General features: G+C 41.0%; 2 protein-coding genes across 3 annotated transcripts; both read left to right on the top strand.

Annotated features, from left to right (window-relative positions):
* The first annotated feature begins 245 nt into the window (after positions 1–245).
* Positions 246–6,003, top strand: pgls (6-phosphogluconolactonase). 2 transcript variants are annotated; one of them, XM_084071689.1, is made up of 6 exons: positions 246–349; positions 1,586–1,856; positions 1,949–2,056; positions 3,506–3,607; positions 5,368–5,508; positions 5,706–6,003. In XM_084071689.1, the coding sequence occupies exons 2-6, from the start codon at positions 1,593–1,595 to the stop codon at positions 5,850–5,852; spliced, it is 762 nt and encodes a 253-aa protein (XP_083927815.1). In that variant the 5' UTR covers positions 246–349; positions 1,586–1,592; the 3' UTR covers positions 5,853–6,003. The 2 variants fall into 2 exon arrangements, with proteins under 2 accessions (XP_083927815.1, XP_083927814.1); XM_084071688.1 differs by having other exon boundaries at positions 278–353.
* Positions 6,004–6,664: 661 nt separating this feature from the next.
* On the top strand, positions 6,665–19,339 carry colgalt1a (collagen beta(1-O)galactosyltransferase 1a). Its single transcript, XM_084072738.1, has 12 exons — positions 6,665–7,010; positions 13,598–13,708; positions 13,947–14,064; positions 15,022–15,156; positions 15,454–15,658; positions 16,366–16,485; positions 16,739–16,815; positions 16,946–17,052; positions 18,004–18,136; positions 18,249–18,376; positions 18,461–18,667; positions 18,765–19,339. Exons 1-12 carry the CDS (start codon positions 6,793–6,795, stop codon positions 19,030–19,032), a joined length of 1,827 nt encoding a protein of 608 aa, XP_083928864.1. The 5' UTR covers positions 6,665–6,792; the 3' UTR covers positions 19,033–19,339.
* Positions 19,340–19,785: the final 446 nt, after the last annotated feature.

Below are 19,785 nucleotides of genomic sequence, written 5' to 3'. Positions count from 1 at the left end.
TATCTCTTCCAACTGGGACGGGTAAAATGGCATCATTGTTTCCATCTACAGGGTGGGAGGATACATCACAAGTTTGTTGTTTATGTTTTAGTAAAAAATGTTGTTGTTGTGGAATTAGACAATTTATGTCCAGGCCGTTACTTAATACAGTAAACCCCTCAAATATAGGCCTATTGGAAGACTTGTGTGGAATAACAAATGTACCATTTCTACTGACTGCACTTCATTTACCAGAATGCTGCGCGGCATGCAAACAACGTGATTGGCTAATGGAATAGTTCAGGAAGTAAACATCGGATTAAAATGTACCGACAGAAAATCATCCGCATGAGAACTTGAAGAATCACCAGTAGGTAATATATCACTATTCTTCATGCTTTGCTTGATCCAATGATCCTCTATTTTGATAGCCTTTGTTCCAAGTGATGTCAACTGTTGATACTGTTGCTGTTATTTAATCTTTGAAGCCTAATGCTGCATCCATTTAAAGTACTGTAGAACCATGTTTATTTGACCAGTAGGTAGCCTAACATTAGTCAGTCATTTACTGGGGCATAATCTTTAACTCTATGGCTTTAACCACAGTAGACCTGGGCGCTGGGACCCTGTTTGCAGTGGTGTAAAGTAACTAAGTACATTTACTCAAGTACTGTACTTAAGTAAAATGTTGAGGTATTTTTAGGGTAGGCTAGGGTATTATCCCTATCCATAGCAGATGCTTATATAAGCTTCACCAGTTTGGCAGTAGTTGATATAATTATATACGTATTATTCACCACCCTGCTCTTGTAGTGGTTGTCTCAGAACTTGATTTGTTTTGTATTTTCATGCTATGTGTGAAGAAGTGAATGATGGGGAAAGACATGGCCAATTCATTATGTTTTTGTTTTTGTTTTCTCTTCTTTTCTTTTTTTTTGCATTAATTAAAAATTAAAAAAGCAGCAGGCACACATAATTTCACTACTATCAGATCTGCATCTCGGCTAATCTACACTTAAATTGTGTAGATGATTTGAAAATAATTTATCACTAGCAATGATTAGGAAGACATTAGGTTAGATGAGGAAATAACTTCCTGCACGGGCCACACAGACAGCTTAATGCTCCTTATCTTTTTTACTGAGTAAAACAGCAAAGTGTTTTGCACAGTAAAAGACATGCAGAGAATGAAGCTGTCTGTGTGGACCCTTCCTTCTCTTTGATATCTGTCCTTCACCAGCAACTACAAGGATGAGCATTACACTGCATTCTTTTAAAAACAACTTGTTTCCTCATCTATATTTAGTTATTTCCTCATAACTACCTGATTTCAAATAAGGTGCTTGCAAGACCAGTTACCAAGAAGTCATCGACTAATTTTGTTTTTTATCAGATGGACTATACTGTTTAGGCTACTGTCTAACAGATTAATCATGAAAAATGTGAACCTTGCTAGTCTTTGTTTTCTATCAAGAAGTAAATATCTAGCCTTAGCCTTGCAGTGTCACTAGTATTGCACATGTGTTCATTGCATTGTCGATGCTGAAACGATATTGTGTAACCCGTTTTTTCCTGCTCTCATGTCCAAACCATTCTGTTGTTGTAGTAGTGCAATGCCTGGCAGAAGAGTTGTTGCGTTTCCCTCATCAGCAGAGCTTGGCCCAGTGCTGGCTCAACTGGTCGCCTCTCGGGCTAAAGCGGCCATTTCCTCCCGTGGCCAGTTCACACTGGGCCTATCAGGTGGCAGCCTGGTGTCCATGCTCAGCAAGGAGCTGCCTGCTCTGTCAAACTTGGACTGCAGTAAGTGGGTTGTTGGGTTCTGTGATGAACGCCTGGTGCCATTTGATGACCCAGAGAGCACCTATGGACTGTACAAGGTATGCATTCCAAAATATTTACTAAGGAGTATTGATGACGTGTTAAGTGTATGTGTAGGCAAACGTTGCAAAACCCCTTTCTCCTCTCCTAGAATCAATTGTTTTCCAAGATTGACATCCCTGGGAGCAACATATTGGCCATAGATCCATCTCTGCCAGTGGACAAGTGTGCAGAGGATTATACCCAGAAACTGAAGAAGGTACAGAGTCTGTACTACTTACTATTACTATGTGTTATATATTATGTATAACAGAGACGTCTGTACTACAGACGTCTCTGTTATACATAATGTATAACACATAGTAATGAATCATGATTCTCTAAGCTCAATATTTGGTTTGATACACAATATTGGGTTCATCCATATATTGAAAACAATGCCAAAAACAAATAAATCAATAAAATGTAGCATAGACTTTAGAAATAACAGGTCTGCTAATAAGCTAATCTTTTGTATATAATTTGGAACAACTACAAAAATGACATTCAGATGCTTTCAAGTTTGATTTCCGTTTCCTTGATTAGATACAGATAGATAGATCTTTATTGATCCTGCAGGGAAAATTCAGTTGTCAAGGCAGCACAGCAGCTATGAAACACAGGACAGATAGTCAGATGCAGAAAAATGTATACAGCTAGGAGGAGTAACAAATAATACAAATAAAAACAAAATAGTAGCAGGTAGTAATGCACAGGGATTAGGAAAAGAGTACCAAAAAACAGGAGATATCGGTATACTACAGAAGGTGAAGGAGCTATTAACAGGTGTAGATGGATTAGGGGAGCAGATTGTTATTGAATTTCTCTTTGAGTTCCTTTTTAATTGCCACAAGGTACACTTAAAGCAGAACTGAACAAGAAAAGTGCACTCCTCGGAGTACAGATCTATGATCGTGGGCGCCTTACTCATGACAATTGTTTATGTTTATTCAGCTTTTCAGCATGATCACAGATGTTTAAAAAGACAGGTGCCATTAAAAACACTGAATTATTTTGCTGATTACAATACAAAACTTAAAATCTAAAAAAAGCAATTGCCTATCTAAAAATCTAGTACCCTAAAACACAAATCTAAAATCCACTATCATTTAAAAGTCTGCACATATATGGGATTGGTGATTTCTTGTATCTCTCAGTTCGGCAATGTAGAGTGTCCAGGTCGTCTCCATTCCTTGTTTGGCGACCAGAGATCTCCTTCCTGAGGCGGGGTAGCCAGTTTCTGAAGTTGGACTTAAACAGCTTCCTGGCAAAGTCGAGACACAGTTCATGGTTGTGTCAATCATGGGGTACAGGCTGCAGCTGTCAGAATAGGAGGAATCTCCAGGGGAAATAGAGTATATACTGTACGACAGACGGTGCAACTGTTCACGTTTGTGGCACCCCTATGGACAGAAGTGAAAATAGGTTTGGAGGTGCGCTCTATTCTATAGTGTTCCATGTGATTCCAATTTGGGTATAACTGGATGTTGTGTTAAGAGGGCCTATTTCTTTTTAAAGAAATAGGCCCTGCCCACATACTTTTGAAGGCATTTATTAGGCAAACAGTATGAAGTATTAAAACCCTGTTTGACTGATTCATCTTGATCACATGACTTCAGACTTTCCAAATACCTAGACAGTATTGTTTTTAATACTCTTAAACATGCAGGCCTTTCCAAGCGATGACATACCAGTGTTTGATATGCTACTGTTGGGAATGGGACCTGATGGACATACCTGCTCCCTTTTTCCAGGTCATCCTCTCTTGGAGGTGAGAACCCTCCTCATCTCTACTGACTTGTGTAAATCTGTATGTTAGACTATAATGGTGTCATGTCCCAATTTTGTCCTATCCTTTTACCCTCATCTTAAGATTAGAGGGGAGTTTCTTCATATGGATGTAATTAAGACCGTTTTGATGGTATTCTTATGTATATGTCTTTGATGAGATAAATGCTATGATAAGGAAAGGAAAGTAGGCATGCAAACAGTACAAAAAAATGATTATTTTTCTTTATTTTTAAAATGCAGTAGCAAAAATACTGAAAATAGCATACCTGCAAATGTGTTGTGAGCTGGTAGATCTGCTATTTATGACAATTATAAAATGGAGTGTGAGTTAATCAGACTAATCAATATTTGCAGCCCTAAAGGAAATTCTCTTTGTTATGGGTCCAAGGCAGCCTCTTCTATATCAATTACTGTACATTGTAAGTGTAGCACAACTTCTTGTCATTTTGTTGAACATGTACGTACGTACGTACTGTATGTAAATTAGTTTGAAACTATTCTGTTATTGCCAAATCAGCATTTGTGAACATGAACAGAACTACTATCTTGCACAGCCATAAGCTAATGAGCTAAGACCCAACTGATATAATTAGATATAAAGTGCAGCGTTGCTCCATTGAGAATGAACAGGGAAATCACTCACTGTGATTTTCTATGAAAGGTACTAGAATAATTAAATGGAAAATATAGCAACAAACGGCAGTTAACGGGGTCTAAGCACAGGACAAGATGATGAAGATAAAACTGACTTTCTTAAAATGGTCTATGTGCAAATTGGCATGGATTATATAGATGGATTTGTTTGGACCTACAGAATCCACACACACAAAACAAGTGTTATGGGCTACTAAATATAAAGTTCATTGCTATAGCACCACCATCTGGCCAATCATTATAATGTTTTTTGTCTGAGTAGTGTATGAGAGATTTCCAAATCTGCCAAGTTTGGGAAATTTCTGAGGCTGAGATACTTTTAGCGGAGAAGAATAATGCATACAATAGGGTTCCAGCTTTGGACCCTTAAAAATAACATGAAAACAGAAGTAAATATATGGCTCCTCGAATTCAGTCTTCCATTCACTGTCCAATATAATTAGCAACGTGAATTGTATTGCACCACATGGTTGTGATTACATTATGTCCATTTATTCTGTCCAAAAGACAGAAATTGGACTATACCCTATTTTGAAGTCTTAAAATATCTACCGTTTCCAGTTTGTAACTCTATTCTCTAAATCTATAATTACAGATACACATATGCACACAGTCTCTCATATACGGTATATGTATACTGTATACTGTGCGCACAGTAAATGTATGTGAAAAAGCCTGCAATTGAAACTCATTTCTCAATTTGGTTTACGGCCTACTAATTAAGGTCTGGAGGCATGCCATTTTATGCTCTTTACTGTGGTTCTTGATAGGCTAGTTCACACGATGCATGTCAGCCATGCATGAAGACCGCCCCTTTACCATGTATGTAATATACAGTATGATTACATTCAGACAAATACGTGGCTTGCCTGTTGGCTTGATTACATTCAGACAAATACGTGGCCTGTTGGCTTCAGTTATGTGCCGTATGGATTTTCATTATATGTTTGCAGAACACGTGCGTCATATTAGTGTCAGTTAACATAGTAGTCTTCTTGTCTTGTGGCCTCTCACAGGGGCTTTTTGGTTGCCACTTGTATACACTATAGATGATCGGTCTGGGTTTTGGGTGTACCCCTAATTTAGGAAACTGAGAAGGTTGTGGCCCCCATCAGTGACTCCCCCAAGCCACCACCACAGCGGGTGACCATGACTCTTCCTGTGGTGAACTCGGCACGTTGTGTGGCCTTTGTATCAACAGGGGGCAGCAAAGCACCTGTGTTGAAGGTAATGTACAGATGTTAAATTAATATTTCAGATTCATAATACTTTGCCTACCACATGTACTTGGCACAAAATAATCAATATGGGCCTGTGCTTAAAATAGGACATCAGACACTGGGATGAGGTAGATCTGAAAAAGAGAATTAATAAAACATTGATGTTGTGGTAATTTTGCCATTGTGTTTTTTTTTTACCCACAGGAGGTACTTGAGGGTAGAGATGGTCCAGCGTTTCCAGCAGCCCGTGTTGTTCCCACTGAAGGAGAACTATTCTGGCTCGTTGATGACCCAGCTGCTTCTGCTTTAACTATCCAAGTAGAGAGGCCAGGCTCAGGAGCCAAACTATAGGCTGTTTCATCTGCGTGAACTGAGGAATAAAGACATTAAGTTAACATGTTTGACATTCCAAATGACGATAATGAAAATTAATCAATTCCTACTTACACTTGATTCCGTATTTGATTGACTGTGAATGAGAAGTATTAAAAAATAAATACAATTTGAAATATTTGTTGTGTTATCAATAGTTTTTATTCATCATATCAGCAATACAATCATGCCAGTACACATAGATGCATCATGATGAATAAAAAAAGGAAACATACAATTTGAAATGTTCATCATTGTATGTCCTTCTAAAAAATAGTTTTGCCTATTTTGTAGACAGGTTTTCTGAATCTATGAAATGTAATTCCACTAGATTTTCTGTGACACATGAAAAGGGCAGCCGTGTGTGTGTGTGTGTGTGTGTGTGTGTGTGTGTGTGTGTGTGTGTGTGTGTGTGTGTGTGTGTGTGTGTGTGTGTGTGTGTGTGTGTGTGTGTGTGTGTGTGTGTGTGTGTGTGTGTGTGTGTGTGTGTGTGTGTGTGTGTGTGTGTGTGTGTGTGTGTGTGTGCGTGTGCGTGTGTGTCAGAGTGAGAGACAGAGATTGAGAGCATAATGGCATATGCAGCATTCTTTTTTAATGTCACAATAATAATTCAAAGACTATTTTCGAGTGCTTTGATAGCGAGGGTGGTTTTGCTGAACATTAACACCCTAACTTCTTCTAGAACTAAAGTCTTCGGGTGTTAATTTGTAGCAAAGATCATCCTCACTAGTCCAGCCCCCTTTAAGATCTCAGCGGAACACACCCCTCCCCTTTAAAACGGATCTTCTCAGTGTATTGTCTGTGTGTTTAGTGGCTGAGCACTAGTACTGTTGTTGTCAGTGGGTGATGATCCCAGGTGACATACTTTCAGACTTCGTGGCATAGTTTAGCCGTATTTATTGCTCAGTTCTGCTCTGCAATGCACCGCTTCGTCCCCCTCCTCAGCGCCCTGGTCCTGGTCCTGTTCCTCAGTCCTGCTCGGGGGTATTTTCCAGAGGAACGCTGGAGCCCCGAATCTTCCCTTCTAGCTCCCCGGGTGTTCATAGCGCTCATCTGCCGAAACGCTGAGCATTCCCTGCCTTATTTTCTCGGAACCATCGAACGCCTTAATTATCCCAAGGATCGCTTAGCAGTATGGTAAGTTATGAATTGATAGAAGGAAAGGAGGGGGGGTAGCAATTTGCCCGCTAGCATATAGCTAGTGCTCCTGGTAAAATACTGTCAAATGGGTTTTAACTTATTAGTATCTTTATTAATAATGAAGTAATTACCGGTGAAATAACGATGCGTTGTTATGTTTGTTAATCAGTGTGTGTCTGCCTAATAAAAAGGGGGGTGGACTTCCCTTCACTGTGCAGCAGCGAGGTAAAACGTATGCAGAAAGAAAGTTCTGTCAACGCAACTGTACTTTTCTGAAATATGCGTGAACCCCGGCCAAGCAAGAAAACCCGAAAACGGACTAAAATATACTCAGATCAGAATGATATATGCTCAAAATTGAAGTGTAATGCTGCGTAACGTAATGTCAGGGTTTCTGGACAGGCAGTTTGTGATGAGCAGCTCTGTCTGTGTGGTCACTAGTCGGCCCCTGCCTCCATGCATGTATGTATCATCTGCATACGTGGAGGGGAGGGGATGGGCATTAGTGGTGGAGCTGGAGCCAGCCCACAGAGCCCTGGATTCATTGGTACTAATAGGAAATATCTTGGCTGCGGGGTTTTCTCTCGCGTTATCCTGGCGATATTTGCTACATGCAACAAAGAAAACGTGTACTAGATGGCAGTGGTGGAAGAAGTACAGTACTCACATTTTGTACTTAAGTAAAAGTAGCCAATACCTCAATGTAGAAATACTCTGTTACAAGTGAAAGTACCAGTATTAAAAATGTATTTGAGTAAAAGTACAAAAGTATTGGCATCAAAATATATTTGAGTACTAAAAATAAAGCTATGCACAATGTCCCATTTCACAAGTTTCCAAATGTATGAAAAATCCTTTGAAAATGGCAGATACAAGCTCACAATGCATTTCAAAGCTTGTAGATCGGCTATTTTCAAATAGTTGAAGTATATATAGGTCTGAAGTGGTTAATGTATATTTTACAAAGTAACTAGTGACTAAAGTTTTCAAATAATTGTAGTGGAGTAAAAAGTACAATATTTGCCTCTGAGACATAATGAAGTAGAAGTATTGAAAACTGGAATCACTTCAGTAAAGTAAAAAATACCTAAAAATTGTACTAATGTAGCTACAGTACTTGAGTACATGTACTTAGTTACTTTACACCACTGCTAGTAGGTAGGTAGAACATCTATCACTCTCAGCTTTCTGGTTTGGCTTGGATGTGCTGTGACTTCTCGTGTTATGCTGTGTAAACTACTAGAGGAGAGATTTCTTTCTCAGCCACATTTTTAAATTTAAGGACCCCCAGTTTGATATGCTCTAGACAAGACCACGGACCCCAATTTGAGAGGATATTTATCTCTGGGGACCTACACTGTAAAAGTCTGGCTGTTGTTTTGATTGATTGAATATTTTAATAGACAGAAATGTAAAAAACAGCACGAGTACAGTCAAACACTTTGTCTAAAAGGATAACACCAAAAAAGTCCACGTTTCCATTGGGGTCCTAGGTATTCAATTCATCAACATATAAAATAGCACCAACATTCAGTATTATCAACACTATATGTACAGTAGGAAAAAAAGGGGGGGGGGGTCGCCTGTCTAAGTGGTCGCCTGTCTAAGGGAGAAGTGATAACTACCTTCCCCTTTGGCCTCCTGAAAGGTGAATTTCAGGGCTGTTTTAACCTACAGAGTTACAGACCTGTAAAGGGCCCGTAAGTAATTTAGCTGGGGACCCCTAGGGACCCTCAATGACCCAAGCCCCAGGGGGTCCTCACTCCTCAGACCCCACATTGAGGGCCAGCTGTGCTTTATTTAGAGAGCATTAAATAATCAAGGGAGTGGGACCATGACCTACAGTTACATTATGCATCATCTATCATCTATAATGTATACAAGTGGCAACCAAAAGGCCCCTGTGAGAGCCACAAGACGACTACTACAGTATGTAACTGATATGATGCATGTGTTCTGCAAACATATCATCAAAATCCATAGGGCACATAATATATGTAGTGTCCTTGTCCTACAGAATGGATACCTATAGAGCGCTTCTGGGGTGGTGGTTGGATTCTATTAGGACATTAATTAGACTCATTTATTCATGTTTTAAGGAAGGTTTGAGGAGAATTATACAGTAGCTACTACTTCAAATTCACAAACAAGATTTTTTGTCTACTTAGTGCTGATGAAGAATGTGGTGAAGAATGTAACACAGTTTACCTGTGTGCTAGGGGCCATCTACCAGGTCTGGCACCAGCATACCTTTTCAACCCTTCTTGGGCAACTTCTTCTACCCAAGATAAACTGATGACAGAGTTTTATAGATTATCCTGTAGTGTGTGTCGCATGATGCTACCAGATTTATAAGTGTTTAAATAGCCTGTAGTGTAATCTGAGCCCAGCTTTAGGCACGGAGAAGCATGGAATGTGTAAATGGATACTTATATAAACATCTGTCTACCAGGACGGGCAAAAGTAAAGTTGCTATAGGGCTAAAAGGGGAGGGATTTCACACATGACAGACCAACACCGTGTTCAAACAAACCATGCTGTAAGTTCTTCACTCCCCAACTTGATCGGATTTCAGTCTATTGAGGGTCTTTGTATCTGATGTCTGTTATTTATCCTCTTGTTCTAGCCGTAGAAACAAAGGGGTTGAACAAGGGCTTAATTGTATAGTTGCTGCTCCTGTTGCAGAGTGTAAAAAATGTTGATCACGTTTGTGTCAGGGGACTGCAGTTTTTAAGATATTTATGGGGCTTTTCTGCCTTTATTGTGGTTAGGACAGGGGGAGAGAGAGACGGGGTGTGACACGTAGCAAAGGCCGTCAGGCTCAAGATGCGAATCTGCGATTAGACGCATTAGAGCCTATTTTGTGGTATGTGCCATAACCACTTAGGCCATCAGCGCCCCGGGTGGGGGACAGCAGTTTTGTTTAGAATCTGCTATAAACACATACAGCTGCATGTATGTGTGTGTCCAATAGTTGTCCATTGTTATAAACAGTGTACATTAATGTGGCCTTTAGGGGGTGCAACAGTTGCAAACTAATAGATTATCAAATCGATTTTCAGAAATGGCAGATCTACAAGCACACAACATGCCACCTGACACTGTTGTACACAATGAAGTGTAACATTAATTTAACAAGACTTAATTACATTTTTGTTAAGACTAATACATTTAGTCAAATATTCTAAAAAAAAGATCAATGAAGGCATGCATGCCAACAAGTGCTTCCTCGGCATTGTGTGGTTGTGGCACGGTGGGCTCAGGGTCATTTCAGTCTTTGGTGTCAGCAAATAGACAAATAGATATACGTCTCTAGACTGACTGTGAGCAAGATACCACTGTTTGATGTCACTAGTACTAAATCTGTGCTTATAAGATTTTTTTTTCTTTACTGAGTATATAGTGTGGAGACTGGAGAGCCCCACTTGACTCTAGAGGTTTGATGGCATTGAAGACTGGACAGCAGAGAGAGATGGTTTAGCATGGAGCTGCAGTGTTCTCACAGGACCCTGTGACATCAGCGGAGAGAGCTGGACTTGGCTGTGTGCCACAGAGACTACACACTCTGCAGCTGTTGTTGATGTGTGTATTCAACCCATGCCTGTTGTGTACACTAGCTAGTAGTTACTATTCAGTGTTTCCCAAGCAGTGTGCCATGATGAGACGAGTCCAGGTGTGGCTTGGGATTTTGTGACAACCACACATTATTACTATTATTATAAATAATAAATACAACTATCCAAAAAGTTATGAATACTTTTTTTAAATTGAAAACAAAAGAAAGGAAGCGTTGCCTGGGTTCAATCACAGTGGCTCAAAACAGGTGCTCTTCAGTGGAACAGGTATAGGCAAAGAAGCAAAGGAACCCAAAGTTCTGCTTGTGGTGAGGCAGTCTGTAGGGAAAAAATACTGAGGCACTCCGTCTTCAGGTGAAAATATTAAATGGTTGCGCAACACGGCCGTTCGGCGAACTATAAATACACATAGCCAGCGGGGGGGGGGGGGGGGCTCGCTCCTCGCTGCCTGTAGAGAGACGCAGCCAGACGAGTCCCGCTCCGCTTTCACGTTGGCTCTGGCCTGGGTATAATATTAATGCGGGAATGTCCCACATTATAAGTGCTGAATTTGATCATAACATAGCAGCATAATGTAGCATGCGTCCCGTGGACGCTGCGATGGTTTGTTTGATGCGTCCTTTCTTAAAAATGTGTGTCAGAGATGCAGGGCTAGCAGCATCACTGCTCAGTAATATTTTGAATTGATGTTGCACTACAGTTTTTATATAATTTTTACTGTACAATTTATATTATTATTTTACTAACTTGGAGCTGCACTTTAACTATTATTTATTCTATTTTTTTAAATTCCTAGATTAGTGGTTCTCAAACATCTTAACTTCAAGGACCCCCATAACTCTTGAGAGTGTGCAAATGTACATTTGTACACTCCCAGAGTTACAAATGTACATTTGTACACTCCCAGAGTTACAAATGTACATTTGTACACTGCCAGAGTTACAAATGTACATTTGTACACTCTCAGAGTTACAGACTTGTAAGGGTCCATTTGGAACCCCCTCAAGGAACCCTGGGGGTCCCTGGACCCCACTTTGAGAACTGTCCTAGATTCTTTTTAATTACACAATGGTATCGGATTGGTACTCAGTAAGTTATGCTATTGCATAAGAGTAGGGCATGCATTCCCAAGTTTCATCGTTCCCGACTTGCATTGTTCCAGACTTGAATGGTCCCTGAGTAGGCCGGTGCCCGAGGGTATAGTTTCTAAAAATAGCAGAAATGGCAGATCTACAAGCTTGTACATATAGTATCAATACAGGTATGTCTTGATATTTTGACTTGCCCATCGTTGTCCCTTAGGCACAAAAAACATTGAAAATCCCTACTATAGACCAGCGGCTCTGTCTGGATCACTAATGGCTAAAGAGTGAAAAGCCCATGGTGTTGTCGTGTTTCAACATGAACGCCCCCACAGAGAGACAGGCCTATGGAATGACACAGGGCTCAACACGTGGCTTGATGTAAAACATCTGCAGGATTAAATCAAAGCGTGCTCCTGGCACATTTGTATGCGTGCACAGACTGCACACACACTGCACACACACTACATACATTGCTTGTGTCACTCGCTTTCACCAGTTCTTTCTGTTCTCGGCTAATAATGCAGATCTAGCAGTTTCACTTCTCGAATAATACTGTTGGCTTCTAGGAAGCACTTGCTATTCGAGAGTAAAGTAATTGAATCTGGTCATAGTGCTTGGTTTTGGTGTCATTTATTGTTGTGTTCCCACAGCTGCAGACAATGTCCTTGTTAAACAGGAACACTGGACTATTGTTGTATAAGCAGTAGTATAATGTTTCCAACTTTCTCATTTTTTATCAGGTTACCAGTGCCACACAGAAATCTTGTGTTAGGAGCGCTCGGTGGCGCAGGGGTAAAGTCCCTGCCCACCAACGTGGAGACTGGGTTAGACCAACAAGTAGGGGCTGGCAGTGACAGGACTACAGAATAAAGAAGAAAAAGTCCACAGAACAGCTTGAAGCTCCAAAAAGTTTTACTGTACAAAATGCATCGCAAAACGCAGTTCATCAGAAGAAATGATTACAGTGAACCATGGCCCCTTATCTACATCTGACACATGATGAATGTTTCTAGGTCTGACAGACCTATACAAGGTGTGATGGATTACTGTAATCATTTCACCTGATGAAATCATCTGACAGAGATACTGTAGTGTAGATAAGGTGTCATGGGTCACTGTCATCATTTCACATGATGAAGGCCAAATTGTTTGGCCAAAACCTTGGCTGTTTCTTACTTTGTCAGTGTCAAATGACTGTGCATTTTTCTTTGAAATGGTAGTGATCATACACATGGGATGGAAATTGTCAATGTCTAAAGATTGGGGATGGTAAAAATTATAATAACATATTGTAATCACTTCTGATGCCTCATACTTTTAAACATGGACACTGAAGACAAGTTTAGTTTAGTCTATTTCGGATCCCCATTAACTGTTACAAATGGCATCAGCTACTGAGGTCCTGGGGTCCACACAGAGCAATAAATAAACATGCAAAAACACAAAGTAATAAACGGAGAGCATAAAATGTCAAATGAAACACAATGAAGCAAATAATAAACTATGTTAATGCATAAATAAACAAGAGCAAGAATATATGAAGGGAAAATAATTAAAAATGCTTAACTGGAGTGGTGAAAGACTCACACAACCACAAAAAGTTTAAGGATGATGGATCCTTGCACAGAGACTAGAAAAATATACGTTTTTCATTATTTATTACATGCTCACCAAAGGTTTACGTGCTAAAAGAGTAGATCATAAGACCATTGTCAGTGCCATCTGATGGAACTGTCTAAGAAGTCACCCTTAAATCTTTTGTGGTTGTGTCTTTCAGCACTCTTGTTCTTCTCTTAGTTATATTGAGACTACCGCACGTGCAACCAACCTTGAATTAAGGACAAAGAAAGACAGTCTACCCTGCACCAAAATACGGAACTGAAAATTATACCCAGAGTTGATTCATTGATCTGTATGTTGACAGGGTTGCGACTGATCACAATGAAGACAACACCACAGCCATCCTGCGTGACTGGCTCATCAAGGTACAGAAGGAATACCACTATGTGGAGTGGAGACCACAAGAGGAGCCCAGGTCAGTTACCGTAAACAGTATATCTTCACTGTTAATTTAACTCTGAGTGTACAAATCCATCCACAAGCTACCCCCCCCCCCAACTTCTGCTAAAGAAATTCCTCACCTCTTCTTGATTCTTAAATAGACACATAACTCTTCAGGGTTCAATTGACACTACGTTTTCTTCTTGAGATGATGGGTTTTCTTTTCTTCCTCTGGACTCATGGAGTTGACCCTGATCTTATGTCCTTTGCAGAGGGTACGAGGATGAGGAAGGCCCCAAGCAGTGGACAAACCTCCGCTACGCACATGTGATGAAGCTTCGGCAAGCAGCACTGGAGTCAGCACGTGGGATGTGGGCTGACTACTTCCTAGTGAGTCTCTGTAATATGTGTGTAGGGGTTGTCACGATCATGACATTTTACTTGAAGATTCATTGTCCTAAAATGAATTGTGATTAAAGATTACATTTCTGTCATACACAGGGCAGATATGACAAATTACTTAAATATACAAAAATCTAAAAAGAAATGACTGACATATTTAATTATTTTAATGTGTTAAAAATAACAATTTAAATGGTAGAAGTCGATCTACAAGCTCGCAGCGCTTTACATCGCGACACGTGAGCTTGTTGGCTATTTCCACTATATATATTTTTATGTTGTTGAGGAAACGATTATGACAATTATGCAAAATAATTATAATTATCTCAAATAATTGCGATCAGACGATTATGTTATAATTGTGGCAGCCCTACATGCGTGCACAGTACACTTAAAATTTCAGGCATTTTGCTGGACCTCCTACGCAATCACATAAAAAGAAAGTCATTCCTATATTTTCCGTTACTAACTCTTATAATGAGTGTGATGTTCCATGCCACAGCGCCCAATCAAGCGTCTCTTATACAAAAAGAACAGTGTTAGAATGTGACCCGGTTCTTCTCTTTCTCTTCTCATCAAAGCTTGCGTAATCCAACTAGTTTACACCAGTTCTTATGATTCTGCAGAGTCTGCCTGAACGTGAATCATAATTTAAAACACAGGAGCTGCGTGCTCCAGCCCACATTGTCTGGGATCAGCACTGTGTAATTTGGTGGAAGATTCCAGGACAGCGATAATTTCGCTGTAGGAATTATCCCGCTATATTTGGATATGTTGACAGTCTCACTTAAACAGTGGAAAGTAGATAAAAGAGATTTGTTTGTTTGTTTTTATGATTATCATTTATTCAGAATGGAGACAAGTTGATGTGTGCCTTTTCATAACTCTCACTGTTCACTTTAAGATTTGTTTAATTATTTTCCTTTTTCTGAATGTTTTTTTTAGGCAGTGGACTGTGATAACCTTCTCACCAATACCAACGTCCTGTGGAGGCTCATTAATGAAAATAAGACCATTGTAGCTCCAATGCTGGACTCCCGTGCTGCGTATTCCAACTTCTGGTGTGGTATGACAGCCCAGGTAACGTACGTGTGTACGTGTGTGTGTGTGTGTGTGTGTGTGTGTGTGTGTGTGTGTGTGTGTGTGTGTGTGTGTGTGTGTGTGTGTGTGTGTGTGTGTGTGTGTGTGTGTGTGTGTGTGTGTGTTCTGGTGTGGCATGACTTCTCAGGTCAAGCGTGTGTGCGTGCATGCGCAGTTGCGCACGTGTGTGTTTATTTGTGTTAAGCGTTGGAAAGAGCTCAGTGACTTAATGAATGCCCTCAAATCCCCACTCAACCATAAATCAACCAAACTGTGAATCATCTTTTCTTTTTTTAGGGTTACTATAAACGCACCCCTGCCTACATACCCATCAGGAAGCAGGTGCGGAGGGGATGTTTTGCAGTACCCATGGTGCACTCCACCTTCTTGATAGATCTCAGAAAGGAGGCATCTAGGGAGCTGGCCTTTCACCCCCCACATGCAGAATACAACTGGGCCTTTGATGATATCATTGTGTTTGCCTTCTCAGCTCGCATGGCAGGTATTGCATTTTATGTTTCCTCTCTTAGAGCTACAATCCATAACTTTTATATGTCCTCCTACCCGGGATTCAAACCCGGGTCTCCTACATGCGAGACCAAAATTCTACCACTCAAGAGGCAATCCCTGGTCTCCCTGGCCAGGGAGGATATATTGTGCATATTATGAACTTCTGGCAGTTTGTCAACTAGTAGGTTTGTGTCCTACCTGACGTCAGGATCAAAATGTGTCTATGGAAGAGTAGGGGAACCACCGCAGATGTGCTAGTTGTATTGTATTAACATACTCTACCTACCATACAGATTTGTTAAAATAATATTTTATTCTATTAAAATAAGTTTCAGATTGCAGCTTTAAAAAAATACTGTCAGATTGGTTTCTCAAGACAGCTCAGACAATTATGAAATGATTCGTCCCACTCCCCCATCCCACACTTCCTTTGCAGTCGGGTAAATAATATATTTTAAACATATTAAAAAGACATTTTTGGTGAAAGGAAATGACAAACAGGTGACAGCTTCCTGTCACATCTTTTTCCAGGTGGATTTACAGACTCTGTAGAATTTGGAGATTGAAAAACACATTGTCTGGCTTGAGAGAAGAGAGTGTATAGACTTCATTCATTACTCTCTCGCCATGCTATTGACGCTTAAATGCTTTAACTAAATTACAACCTGTTTTTGAATTGTTTCCTCGCTTACTCTGCAGATGTGCAAATGTTTGTCTGTAACCAAGAGACATACGGTAACTTCCCTGTGCCGTTACGATCCCACAACACACTGAAGGATGAGGTTGACAGTTTCTTGCATTCTTTGATAGAGGTTAATGGTGAGTAGTAGCATGCATCCTCTCTACGGCCTTGGCGTTTGCTTAGAGCTCCCCCTTTTTCATTGGCTTTAAGTTCTCTATTTCTTCTGCTACACACACAGTGAAATCCTCAGTGTTCATTTATGCATTTATAACTCGGAATTAAATGAATACTGAGGATTCTTTTTGTGTATACCTCAAGTACGCTTTTAAGCATGAGGCTCTGGTTATTATTCTTACCATTTCTGCATCCATCTTCCCTCTCACCGTATAGTGCGAAACGCCCCACTGATGCCCTCCAAATACATACCTGCCCCTAGCAAACAGCCAGACAAAATGGGCTTTGATGAGGTGAGTAATGAGTGTTGAGAAGATGGCAGCTGCAAAAATGGCGCTTCCTCTGCTTCTGTGCTGAATGGCTCCCTCTCCTGTTGCAAATGTGGCATTACGTTCACTGGTTTGTATGTTCTCCTGTGTGCAGGTGTTCATGATAAACCTGCAGAGGCGGGCAGACCGCAGAGATCGCATGCTGAGGACACTGTATGAGCAGGAAATTGCCTGTAAGGTCATTGCAGCGGTAGATGGAAAGTAAGTTTACTTTGGCCAAAAAAAGCTTGCCGGTTAATTTACTAATGAATGATTCCATCTGTCTGCTAATATTTCTGTTGTTGTTTTTATGACAGGACACCATTTTAAGAGCCCACATAACACTTATCAGTCCACACAGTCATCTCAATCACTATACAAACTAAGAATGTAATTAAATCAACGAATAGTTAACGGTGCATTACATGTCCTGCAGGGTAAAATTAATTTAGTTTAGCCTGTAATGTGAGAAAATGGAAATGTAATATATTTCTGCGTAACACTGTTGACTTAAAATATGAGTATTGAAACGGGTGATAAACTATTCCATCCACCATGGCTTGCTAACTTGAGACGGCATGCTAGTCAATGCGCAAGGCCATCAGCTGCTGAGTGCGGCACACCTCAGAAGCCTCAAGGACTCACTGTTGTCTCAACTGCCTTGTTTTCAAGTAATATAAAAAGTCTTGCATGTAAAATCATTCTTTATTCAGTTGAGAGTTACACAAAACCACTGCTCCACCTCCCTCCGGCCCATTCTTTATAGCACTAACCGCCCACCACAGAGTCATTGTGTCAGCGTACTTATTAGAACATTTTTCCCCCCCAAATTCCCCGATAGATATTCATCTCAGTCTTTCAGAGAGAAGTAGCCATGGAAGAGGGCTGCTTCAAGGGGGTGCAATACGTTAGTCCGACAGCGCATTCCTCCGACAGCGCAGTGCTCCGACATTAAACAGTAAACCCGCACCCTAACCCTAACCGCACGCGGATGCCACATAGTCGGAGAAAAGGTCTGTCGGATTAACGCATGCCTCCCGCTTCAAGGAGCTTAATAAATGTAGTTACAGGTGTTCACTGCTGCACTGGACTATGCTTGCAGTTGACGAAAAAAGACACCACCGCCACAGTCTCATTACCTTAATTCACTTGTGTTCTCTTTTGCCGTTTCAGAGCTATGAACATCAGTGAGGTTCACACCATGGGCATCCATATGCTCCCTGGCTACAGTGATCCTTATCACGGCCGCCCATTGACTAAAGGAGAGCTGGGCTGCTTTCTCTCCCACTACAACATCTGGAAGGAGGTCAGCCACATAATAAGCTAGAGGCTTAGGTGTCATATCAATAAATAGAACAGAAAAACATTGTGAACCAGATGGCTGCTTGATCCACTCAGTAATCTGTGTCTGGCGTTAGGTTGTAGAGCGGGGCCTGCACACCTCCCTGGTGATCGAGGACGATCTGCGCTTCGAGGTCTTCTTCAAGCGTCGACTGCAGAACCTGATGAGTGAGGTGGAAAGCGAGGGGCTGGACTGGGACCTCATGTAAGAGCTTAACCAGAGACGGCATCACTAAATGTCAACGTATTTGCCCTATATGCGTTTTTCATTTTCATTTCTTTCTTCCAGTTATATTGGACGGAAAAGAATGCAGATCGATCACCCAGAGAAAGCCGTACCGAACATTCACAACTTGGTGGAGGCCGACTACTCCTACTGGACACTTGGTTATATGATATCATTACAAGGAGCTGAGAAGCTCTTGAGAGCAGAGCCACTAAAGAGGGTGCTGCCAGTAGATGAGTTTCTTCCCATTATGTTCAATAAACACCCTGTGTAAGTTAACTGTATTTGTACCTCAGCTGTTAGAACTAATAGGTTTTTGTGTACAGGGTTTTCGTGAGTTATAACTTATTTCCATTTCTTCCCACAGGTCGGATTATATGGAACAGTTTGAATCTCGGGACCTCAAGGCGTTTTCGGCAGAGCCCCTTCTAGTGTTCCCCACCCACTACACCGGCGACAACGGCTACATCAGCGACACCGAGACCTCCACTGTGTGGGATAATGAGGAGGTCCGCACAGACTGGGACAGGGGCCGCTCGGGCAAGACCCAGGAGCAAGCTGAGATAAGCACAGAGGCGCAGAACACAGACGTCCTCCAGTCCCCTTGGGACAGCACAACGCGAGACGAGCTATGAGGGGGACTGACTGGGTGGGGGCCTCATGAAGATTCAGAAGAATGTAGGCGAACCACTCCAAACAAGCCTTTCGTTTATTTCCATATTTAAGTATCCCAGTGTGCATCATTGCAGGGATGTGAGAGTGTGGTGCCCAATGGAGATGTAATGTTTTCCCCAGATGTGATGTTAACCACATGAGCCCTAGCATCCCTATTCTGGGGCAAAAACATGGCAAAAATGGCAGATCTACAAGCTCACAATGTGTCACATTGCGACTGTGAGCTTGTAGATTGGCTATATTCTGCGATTTGGTGTCGAGGGGGGGGGGGGGGGGGAGGAAGGGGCCACGGATCGAGCCCTGGGGGACCCCGGTCAACTAAGTATATAGGGTTTAAAAGGGATGAGCATCTTATGTGTTTCTGTTTTGTCCACTTTTTAGATTTCATTTCATGATGGAACTAGACTTGCCATTTAGAATGGCATTTGCAGTACCCCACAGCTGTCTGTCATACAGAATGGAACCTCCTGTACATTTACAGTAACTTTTGTAATGCATTTGATTGTCATGCGAACAGCAAACAATGGTGCTTCCCACAAGAATATTGAAGAATATGCATTAACATTTTGTGAACTTTATGTATACAATTTACAAACTTTTTTAAAATATCATTTTGGGTTCGTATTATTGTCCATTGTGGAGAGGAGGAAAATCTGTATGCTTTTGCTTTTGCTTCATATTTAGCTTTATTGTTTTCTTTCTCTAAACCTGAA

The sequence above is a fragment of the Gymnoscopelus microlampas genome (genome assembly GCF_963454915.1).
Source record: "Gymnoscopelus microlampas genome assembly, chromosome: 11".
Classification (NCBI taxonomy): Eukaryota; Metazoa; Chordata; class Actinopteri; order Myctophiformes; family Myctophidae; genus Gymnoscopelus; species Gymnoscopelus microlampas.
Note: the sequence above shows the minus strand (reverse complement) of the source record. Positions and strands in the feature narration are given on the sequence as shown.